Source organism: Ictalurus furcatus, chromosome 22 (genome assembly GCF_023375685.1).
Source record: "Ictalurus furcatus strain D&B chromosome 22, Billie_1.0, whole genome shotgun sequence".
NCBI lineage: Eukaryota > Metazoa > Chordata > Actinopteri > Siluriformes > Ictaluridae > Ictalurus > Ictalurus furcatus.
In genome coordinates, this window is record NC_071276.1 from 18,067,746 (window position 1) to 18,079,178 (window position 11,433).

General features: G+C 37.7%; 1 protein-coding gene across 1 annotated transcript; it reads right to left on the minus strand.

Moving 5' to 3' along the window:
• Positions 1 to 644: 644 nt before the first annotated feature.
• Positions 645 to 10,573, minus strand: tcn2 (transcobalamin II). The gene is made up of 9 exons (XM_053653851.1): positions 9,886 to 10,573; positions 6,847 to 7,030; positions 6,192 to 6,361; positions 4,831 to 4,983; positions 4,533 to 4,705; positions 3,861 to 4,035; positions 3,395 to 3,575; positions 2,455 to 2,573; positions 645 to 1,075 (listed from the first exon to the last, which is right to left on the minus strand). Exons 1-9 carry the CDS (start codon positions 9,971 to 9,973, stop codon positions 1,014 to 1,016), a joined length of 1,305 nt encoding a protein of 434 aa, XP_053509826.1. The 5' UTR covers positions 9,974 to 10,573; the 3' UTR covers positions 645 to 1,013.
• Positions 10,574 to 11,433: the final 860 nt, after the last annotated feature.

An 11,433-nucleotide genomic window follows, 5' to 3' on the forward strand; every position in this document is an offset into this window, starting at 1 on the left:
AGTTAGCCAATCATAGCAAAGGAGGCGGGATTTAATGAAAAATATCCTCAACCCGTTTATGGTAAAATAAATAAATAAATAAAAGTCCCAATTAATAAAACACATATTTCAGTTGAGCAGTTACAGAATTTAAAAATAGAACACATTATTATTATTATTATTATTATTATTATTATTATTATTGCTATTATTACTGTTATGATTATTAATACAATAATTCAATAATTTCAATTTCTATCTAAACTATTGGAGAAACTACATAACTTTAACACTCAAACATTTTTATAGGTTATTTGCTTTTATAATTTTATGTTGCAAAATTATTCAGATGCTTAAACATATTTAAATAAATGCAAAACTGTCTTCATTTTTTTTGTCCCACGAATAGTCAAAACAAAAATAAGGATACATTCTGATACTAAAATTAGATAATTAGTTAAAAGCTGTTACATGGTTAAATGACACTATATAACTAAGCAGTATCACACTCGCAATTGCGCTGTTGTAGTGAATATCAGAACCGCTGTGGTTCGGCTGTAGGCACGAGGCCGCAGGTATTCAGTACGACTGCGAGTGTGATATTGCTTTTATACAACTGTTTCATAAACAAGAAATTCATATTGAGTAACTGACACAACAACGTGGCCAAGTATTTTGTTTATTTTTGCTTCATCAAGAAAAATAGTTCCCAAAGAAGCCACAGCTGGATATAGAGTGTTGCCATGGTAACACCATAGTAACGCGATGGTAACTGACTGATAGTAAGTGTAGTAACAGTTTCAGTGTAATGAACTATTGCTAGAATATTGGAATTGTACGTAGTGAACACAGACAAGCCGTGTGATACACACAGTGAAATGTCCCAGCACTCTTTGAACGCTGCTCGAACCAATGGGATTAGTGGGTCGGAACTACCCGGTGTATTAAACATCCATTAAAAAAGATAGATGAGCACTAAAAAGTTACTAGTATTATTCTCATTAAAGATTCCCTTGTCTCGTTTTGGACCCAGATCAGTAGCCTGTGTTCTTGATGGTGATCTTCTGAGCTGCTTCAACCTTATAGTCCTTTATGCCTGAAAAGAAAAAGCACAGAGTTGAAAAAGTGAGGTTAATTTCGAGTAGTCGAAAATGTCCATGAATTCACATTCACGCATTTGCCCCCCTTTTCCTATCAAAATGAGTCGATAATTTGACTAATTTTATTAGTTAGTCGTTGTATTTTATACTGATCCCGGAGAATTCACGGCATTAACAGCAAATGACAAAAAAGTAGTTCAATTAATGAGCAATTTCTTTCGTTTCCCAGAAATAATGAGTTGAATCTGTAGTGGTTTACTGGCTTAACGTGAACTATTCTTATTCAAATGATGTAGTGTTTAAAGATTTGATAAAAATGAAAAGTGAAGTAAAATTTAAGCAAAATACATCTTTATGTAAAAGTTTAATCTCAGACTTCATGAGTTGCGAGGCTACAACGTCTGTCCATATGGTACGGCCCATAGACGTTTGGTTAGCGGTTTATGCTAAGTGTATTTATTTTAGTCATACGGAGTATCTTCTGAGCAACGTAACAACAAATCTGAGGTAAATGTTGATATTCCTGACAATTTGGTATCATTTTTTACTGTCACATCACCTTTAAGATGTCTGTATAAAATAATTCAAAGCTACATTGCCATCTAAAAGAGGTTGCTAGCACCAGATATCAGCTAACTCTGAGTTTATATCGTTTATAGAGTTGCCTAGCAACAGTGTTCTGATGGCTTTAACCATGTGATCGGTGAAGGTTTTGTTTCGTAAACATGAATTCCCTGTAAACCCAGCATGGCTTCTACATGTGTAATATGTTTTATGCTAGTTCTATTACAGATTTGTGTGGAATGGTAGGCAGAATAACGTTTCTCACAATCCTTTAAAATATATATATATATATATATATATTATTTGGTCATAAATTTTTTAATGACTTGTATTATCTTAGAGAAAGGTTTGTTATCTCAAGATATAAAAAATAAAAATGGTTACCTCAGGAAAACATTATATTGTATAAATGACATCGTAACTAACATAAAACTAAAGAAAAAAAAAACATTTTATTGGATCAAAATATTTCCAACTGCTATAAAATATGTTCATTTGACTATGTATGTGTATATAAATGTAAATATACAGTGTTTGTATATGATATCATGTTTTGTGTGTGTGTGTGTGTGTGGGGGAGGAATGTCAGGAATAGCAACCATTCGTTTGTCCCCGTGGTCCACAACATTTCACTGGACCCCATGAGCCAAAAGGTTTACTTTTGCTTACTGAGATGAAGGTTAGGGTTAAATGTAGGTGTAGTATAGCATTAATTATCAGCGTTAATAATTATGTCAGCAAAACGCTCTCACAAGGATAATAAGACAAAAGAACTGTGTGTGTGTTGGGGGGGGGGGGGGGTCAGTCTTACCCTGACTCAGTCCTTGTCCGTTTGAAGCTAGATGCCAGTATCTCCGGTCGGTCTGTCGTGCCTGTTCTCCGTTCAGTACACTAAGGAACGGCCCCCACAGACTGTCCTCCGTCTCAAACCTGCAGCATAAAAAACACACACTCTGTAAAACCGAACAGCACGGACTGAGCTTTGCCACAACTACTAAAAATAACAAACACACAAAATGGCCTCCAGGCTCCCACACAGATGATCAGATCAGAACGTAAACATAGCAAAGTATCTCCTTAAACCTCCAGGCAACTTATTTTCATTATTAGCTCTTTACTATGAGCTATAGCTTCTGTGTATGTAAAACATTTTTTTTTTTTTAAAAGAGAGATGCTTCTGTGAGCAGGTCATTTCATCTCTAATTCAAAATTAGCAAAGTGTCTGTGTTAGAAACCCATTTTACCTTAGCCACAGAATCTGACTTAGTGCTAGTCACTTAGCATCTTTCTCCTATGAGTAACTGTACAGTAAATGAAACTGGATCTAGCTAGCATTTTATTAATTTTTTTAGCATTTTGTATGCATAATTCTTAGCACGGTAATTTACACGTGTTAATTTCAAGTACTTTTACCTCAGGTTTCCCCAAAGTAGGAGAGAAAGGAACAAAAAGCAACAGCAAAAAGCTGAACTGACCTACGAGTTTGAGAAAATTGCTTAGTCATGTGGTATAAACACAGCTATTTTTATTTATGTGCCAGGTTGGAGTAAATTGGGGAAAAAAAAAAAAAGTTAGCTAAAGATAGTCAACTAACTTCACCTTACTATTAAGATATAGGCTGCTGTATACAAATAGCTCACGCTATGTTGCTAGCTAACAGCATCATAAACTAGCGAAACGTCCTCATGAACGAATTTTTGAGCGTTTTTTGTTCCTTTTTGCGCTTAAACAGTCAGATAAACGAGACTGACCTGAAGTTCGCCTGCTGCTGCTGGAGCAGTGTGAGAGTCTCGAGGAGTGAGGTGCCGTTGGGAACGTTGATCTGATAACTGAAGGACGAGCCGTCTGCTTTCACCACCTCCAACTCCACCGGCAGAAGAACGTTCGTCAGGGTCGGCAGGACGACTGGAACCGGATCCAGAACGAGCGTATCTGTACAAGTAAACAGATAGCAACATAGCATCGGCGTAGCAAAGTTTCACCTTAAAGAAATACAACATTATATTGTGGACACTTCAGAATATTGTCACTAGCCCTGAGTTATATTTGGGACAAGGAAGGTTTAGGTACGTAGAATTTTTGAGAACCAGTTTTGGCCAAAAAATGTCGAATGATGACATGTTAAAATATTTTATCCCTAACGTTTCCACTTCTACTTCGTGATATGTCTGGTTCTAATTGGCGTAACTGAATTGTGAGTGTATTATCTGTACAAACCGTCCTCGTTGAGACATTCCTTGTTCTTCAGGTGGAGGTACGAGCGTTTCTGGAGAGCAGGGAGGGTTTGAGAGATTGCCATGGGATTGTGGTAGGTACCTTTTCTGACATCAGTCCACAGAGCCTTCATAAACTTAGAACACTCATTTACATTGTTGCCCAATGCCAGTAAAGCCTGAAACAGACAAATAGTGCAAATAGCGATAACGACATCTCTGTGGCTTATCTTCACTCAGAATTCTTGTTTTTTTTACCACATTATAGCTGTACTTCACACTTCTTCATTATGACTGACAGGTACAGAGGCCACGCCTCCTTCAGTACGAATGACAAGCACAGAACCTCCTTCAGAGGGACTGACAGACACAAACGCCACACCTCTTTCGGTACGACTGACAAGCACAGAAGCCAAGCCTCCTTCAGTGGGACTGAAAGACAGAACCACGCCTCCTTCACTGGGAGTGAAAAGCACAGAAGCCACGCCTCCTTCACTGGGACTGACAGGAACAAAGGCCACACCTCCTTTACTGTGACTGGCAGGCACACCAGCACACGCGTCCTTCACTGAGATTTGTGTATTTCGGATTTATATTCTTTAAACAACAACCAGACCCCAGATGAGCAATTTTACTATACAGAAGTCTGATCTATTCAGATCACCCTGAGTCTCACCTGCACAGCCAGGCCGGTGCTGAACTCATTGCCCAAGTGTCCGTCGGCTCGCTCCGAGTCCACAATCTTCTGTTTGATGGTGGCCAGAGCCTCATCCAACTCCTTCTTGTTTTTAACCGGGGTTTCAGCTTCTTTCAGACACTGCAGAGCTATGCCTGCTATCGCAAGGGTGTCTGGGAAGGGTGAGAAAGAGCGTAGCACATTCAAACACTCTCTCAAAGACACCTTCTTCTTCTGGGATTCAAATGAATAAATCGAAATGAAACGTGGACGCAGTTAGTAAAGCGCGTGAACTCACCCACACTTTCGGAGTCGCCGTGTTTGAATGCGCTGTGCAGGGCGGCATGGGTGAGCTTGTGGCTGACATGAGAGCTCACTCTCACTCCGCTTACACACAGAGCCAGAATGCCCAGAGAGTACTGGTAGTAGTTGGTCAGGGGACGATCGCTGACTGAATGAAAAAAAATAAAAACACACAAGATCGCAAACAGGACCTTATTTACACACTTGCCAGTTTATTTGCTTTTTAGTTCAAATCAGGTACTTCAGTGCTGTTGATGGGATTTTAAACACTATGTTTACTTAATGTTCACTTTATTAGACCTACATTATCATTTTTGCGTTTTTTGTGGTTTTATTGGAGCCGTTTGAGCCCACAGACGTCTGGGATTGACTTCAACAGAACCGAGTAACATTATTGGTTCGATTTGTCATGTTACTTCCTGTTTCTACTTTTGTGACACCAGGGAAAGGCATTTCTATATTTATTGATTAAAAACCCTAACCCTGGAGTGAAGTCCTGGAGATGTTCTCAGTGACTACGTTTACACGGACAGCAGTGATCTAATTACTGACCTTATTCTGAATTAGACAGTATTCTGATTAAGGTGTTTACATGAGTCGCTTTTAGAATACTCCTTTCATGTTCAGGTTTTACGCGTTATAGAACATAGATCTCACACGTCGTTACGTCCCCGCGCCACGCCGTCCGACGTCCCTCCAGAATTTCACGTATCGACGTACAGTTTGTCTTCGTTATGGAACCGTATACAGTTTTGGGTGTTTCATTTTTAATTTTACGAAAGCTTCAAGTGCGGTTAATTATTTGTCGTGCTGTACGTGCAAACAGACGACTGCTTGAAGCCGTGGGCTGCGTCCCAAACCGCGTACTTATCTACTATATAGTAGATGTATTTCTCCTACTATATAGTAGGCAAGTACGCGGTTTGGGACGCAGCCGTGCTCTCTTGTTTGCCGTCAAACGGTTGAGCGCTGCCGTGTGCGTACGTGTCCTGTCGCACAATGCGGTGAAAACTCCCACACGACGTTAATAGTGTGATTAAGGTGTGTACGTGTCTGTAGCGCACGTCGATAATGCGACTAAAACAGGAATACTCCACACGTCTTAATTTGTTTTGTGTTTTCTTCGAGTATGACTTTAGCCGGATTAAGGTCGTCAATAATCTCTGTTTACATGCTAGTTTCTTAATCAGAGTACCGTCTTAATCGGGTTCATATCGGATTATTGTTGTCCATGTATACGTATTGAGTGTCTCCTTCTAACCACTATTATCATCATCTCTAATCACTGGATAAACATACATACATACATAAGCCTAACCCAGGTATGAAAGAAGAAGTGAGAGAGAACCGACTCACTTGCAATGTGCTCCTTCTCCAACTCCATCTGTTTCTTCAGGTGTGTGAGCAGTGGTTCGCTCTTCTCACCCGTCAACAGTGATACATTGCTCAGGTCATGGCAGGAAGCTTTTAACGCCAACACGTAGAGGGCGAGGCGGCCCACCACAGGCTTCCCCGTGTTTAAAGTGCTGATGGGAAGACAGACAAGTGACATTTAGTGACAAAGAAGTGGTATTTAGTGCTATGTAGTAATTTAGTATATCGAGTATGGTGATGAATTAGGAGTAACGCTGAATCGATTAGCGAGTTGTGATTGTTTAAAGACGTCCAAGCTTATCCACATGGCTGCAGGCCAAGAGGAACTGGTGGAACAACCAGTGTGGCTTCACATGTGGCTTCGGATTAGGTGGAACGAAAACCTCCAGCTTTTCAACACGAGAGCTTCTGAGTGATCAGACACAGAATTTCCATAATCCAACAATCAGTAAGTCCTTTATCTTGGTCATGGTTGTGGTGGATCTTGGAGCTTATTATCCCAGGAACACTGTGCGTGAGGCGGGAATACACCCAGGATGGGACGTCACTCCGTTATAGGGCACCATGCAGATACACACAATCCACCTAGATATGGTTGTTGTGGGGAAAAAAATTCAAAATGGAAACACCTCAGTACCTTTGAATGTCCTCATGGAACTTGGTCTTGAGCTGGTTGAGGTACTGGCCCTCTTTGATCAGGTTATGCTGGGTGGAGAGGCGCAGGGCGATGTGTATGCTCGGGTTGGGAAGAGACTCCTGATTTTCGGTGGAACGAAGCAGATCCTGGTTCAGCCTGAGCAGGAGATTTTTATTATCTGAGCCTGTGGGGAAAGTGTGGGGGGATATATATATATATATATACACACACACACACACACACACACACACACACACACATACACACAGGTGCATCTCAAAAAATTTGAATATCGTGGAAAAGTTCATTTTTTTCCAGAATTTAATTCAAAAAGTAGAACTTTCATATCTTCAAGATTCACTACACATAAAGTGAAATATTTCAAGCCTTTTTTTTGTTTTAATCTCGATGATCACGGCTTACAGCTCACAGAAATCAAAAATCCAGTATCCAGTATGTCATAAATCGGAATTTGAAATTGAGCCTTGAGTATCCTGGGTCTGAAAATGAACTAAGGAGGCTAATGGCGCGCTACACACACTTCGTTTTTTTAGGAAACTCACAGCTCGAAATGCTATTCTTAGAGCCAACGGTTTTCATCCGCCTCGGCCGATTGGAAACGTTCCTCACGGCCCTGTTTCAACGATTGAAACGTATTTGAAACGGATTTGGAAAACGATTACGAAATTCAATCCCAGGATACGACTAGTAGATTTGGGCTAGAGAGGGGTTATGACTCGAACGTTTTAACGTTTTAAGGACAACAGAGAGCGTGAAATCTATGGACAAGAAACAACTACTGAGTAAGAAGAACAGAGTGCAGCGATGTTCTAATGATTCCAATCGGGGTTTTCTTTTCAACAACTTCTAGCCGCGAGGCAACACAAATTAATCGTATGACAAACTTTGAGTAGATGGTAGGTACAAGCAACGAGTCCAGAAACAATTCGTCCTCTTTAATTTGATAGAGTGTATTGAAGACAGCTTGGTGCAGAACTAGCTGTCTTTTGGCGTGCGCCGATCCTCCGTTTGTAAAAGTAACTCAAATAAATGAAGTAAAGCTTTAATATTTTTCCTTATTTTCCATGATTATGATTCGATCATTTAAGATCAATGTGATTTTCGCTTTCTCTCATAAAGGTCTCATGAAGTTTTGGGGTTTCTGTCCTTGTGTATGTTTTTCTCAAAGAGTTTTGTCTATTGTCTTGTGTTTTTCTCTCATGTTTTCCTTAACTGGCCTTGAGTATGCTGCTTGCACGTACATCTGAGTACAAAAGCCAACTGTATCTTATGTTTGGATTAAGATTGAGACTACGAAATGCTTGTAGTGCCCAGTGTGTCTCTGTACGCATAATGAACCATATCTTTTGACTATACCCTGGCTCTTGGTCTCCTGATTCTCCAAACATCTTACTTCTGGTGAAGCTGAAGCATTTTAATCATCCAGAAAAGATTTACATCTGATGGAATAGAAGTGTGGGAAAAATATTTTAGCCAATGGATCAGTATATTATTATTATTATTATTATTATTGGATTTTTTTCATTATTACATTTCCTCTCCTTTACTTTCATTTTATTTTTCTCAGTTTCAGAAGGAATTCTTGTTTTGTTTTAATTCACATTGTAATTCATTCATACACACACATTGTTTCCCCTCTGGCACAGTTTCGTCATATTTGATCAGATGTGTTTAGACAGATATGCGCAGCACAGAGCAAACTGAGCTGAAAAACAGTCGACTCGGGTCTCAGGATTTTGCAATACATTAAGAAACTTACCTGGAGCACATGAATCATAACGTCAACAAAAAAAAAAAACCTTTACTAAACAGTAAAGAGTTCACGACCCCACGTTTCTCAACCCCAACACACAGCAGGGGAGCACACACACACACACACACACACACACACACATATATGTAGCTATCTCTACAAACACTGCGAAATAAACTCAGAGAGCAAAGTACATAGAAAAATGTCCGTGATGATGAAATTCTGAACTTTTCCATGATCATTTAAGTCAGTGGGAGTGACAGAGGCACGAGACGTTAATTATAAATAAATAATAATCGGGTTGATCTGGCATGACTCCTTCAACGAAATAAAATCCAAACAGTGCTCAAATATACAACCTACATTATATTAATATATTAAATAATACAACCCCAATTCCAAAAAAGGTGGGACGCTGTGTACAATGTAAATAAAAACAATGCAATGATTTGCAAGTCTCATAAACCTATCAAATGTTTAAACTGGGGAAATGTACCATTTTAAGGAGAAAAAAAATAAGGTAATTTTGAATTTCATGGCCACAACACGTCTCAAAAAAGTTGGGACGGAGGCGACAAAAGGCTGGAAAAGTAAGTGTTAGTAAAAAGAAACAGCTGGAGGTTAATTGGGAACGGGTCAGTAACATGATGGGGATAAAAAGAGTATTTTGGAGAGATACGTTATCTTACATGATCTTACATTAATTACATTATCTCGACAGTCTTTTGAGGTTATTCTGCAGCAAATTCTTAACATAAATAAATGTATAAATATAATAATACATACATATGTATGGTGGGTCGTGTAAATGGGTAGTAAGAAAAATACAGAGAAGTGGTTTTATCTCAAATCTTTAGCTTTTAACAGAAAACAAATCGAGCAAATAAATAAATAAGACTAATAATAATAACAACAACAACAACTACAACAATAATAAACAGAAAAGAAATACAAAACTCTATTCATTTCAGTGTATATGTTGTTAATGTATATAGTCCAATGACTTAAGTATTAGAAGCATTAAGCAAACATATTTGTTTCATTTTATTCCTTAAGGTTCCACCTATAAATTAGTGTTCTAGAAATTAAATCTAGTTTTGTTAAAACTATATTGTACATTTTAAATGGCCATTTCTATCCTACGTGTTTGAACTGAAAGCTTTTTTATTCAAGTATAGTTCTATAACATGTTTATAACTATAATATGATATAAGTAGTGTGTGTGTGTGTGAGAGAGAGAGAGAGAGATGAGAAAGAATAATCACCTGCTGTATTGGCTACAGTCAGAGCAAACAGAGCCGCTATAACGCAGAAAATCATCTTCATCTGGGTTGAGCTACAAAATAAACCCATGACACGGATTTATAATACAGTCAGGAAATTACCGACTTTTTTTTTTTTTTTTTTACAATTACTTCCTTTCACGAATAACGTGGCGTGAATGGACGAAGCAACTTTGGGTCAGCTATTTATTTAGACGTTGAAATGTACGGGCCCCCCGTACGTCACGTGACAAAGTATCACAACAAAGGGCGGGGTTAAAGAGAGCGGAAATGCAAATGAGTGCTTGTTTTTTTGGGGGGGTTCTTCGCTTTAATTGCAATAATGTTGTTATTAAATTTCAATACGATCTCGCGTGTAAGTGAGTAAATAAAATAACATAAATAAATACATGGGTTTGTTTACGTTATAACCGGAAGTGGACTTCAAACGTCATCTAACGGACTAGAGGTCGCTTCAGTATTTTTTTTTGTTGTTGTTGACATTCGCTTATTGATATTAAACTTTTATACGATCTGCCTCTCACAAAACTTTACTTTAAAACAACTCGTCCTTCTATGTGGTTACATTGTGGATTTGTTCACGATTAACCCGGAACTGGAATACCGAAGTTTTTTTGTGACGGTTTCTTTGTTGTTGGTGTTGTTTTACATTTTTTAATTGCAAGAAAACAAAACAGCACTGCATTGAAATATAATAACATAAAAGAAAAAAGGAAGAGAAAAAAAACAATAGCACCTCAATCAGTAAGAAAAATACGATCATAATTCTTCAGAAGCTTGTTATTCTTATTGTTATAAATGAGGATAAGAGATTTTACAATAAGAGAAATCTCAGCAAGAAAGACATAAAGTCTAGGCAAAATCTTGAGAAATTTGTTTTTGTTAAATACAAAATTTACAGTGCAACACAAAGAAATTAACAACAAGATCAATAGCATGGCCTCTGCCAGAAAAATAAAGAAATATATCTTTCAATGAAAATTTAAAATCATATTGCCAATGTCATGTAACGGACTACAGGTGACTTTACAGTCCCAGTAGTTAGGTACTTTGGAATTTTAATTAGCAAATAGGCCTCCTATATATACATACATTTTATATATATATATATATATATATATATATATATATATATATATATATTACAGAGATATTAACCAAAGACAAAAGTGTATTTTCTAATGCTGTTGTGAAGGGGAAACAAGATTATCCTTCTTCTTCTTTTCAGAATCTGTGGTTAGATATTAATAAAAATGTCATTCCAAACAAAGCCAAAGAAATTCATTTTAAAATAATAAATCGATATTATCCTTGCAGTAAGAAACAATCCTACATTTTATTTTGCAATTTTGATTATACAGAATTATTTTCAAGTCTCTGGATTCGCTAATTATTTAAGATTATTCAAATAACTGATATACTCATCTTGTTTATGGATTATTATGATACTGGTTTAGTGGAGATTGACAATACAATCACAATATAATTCCCTTTTTGGGGAATATCACATTCACAAAGCAAAATAGATGT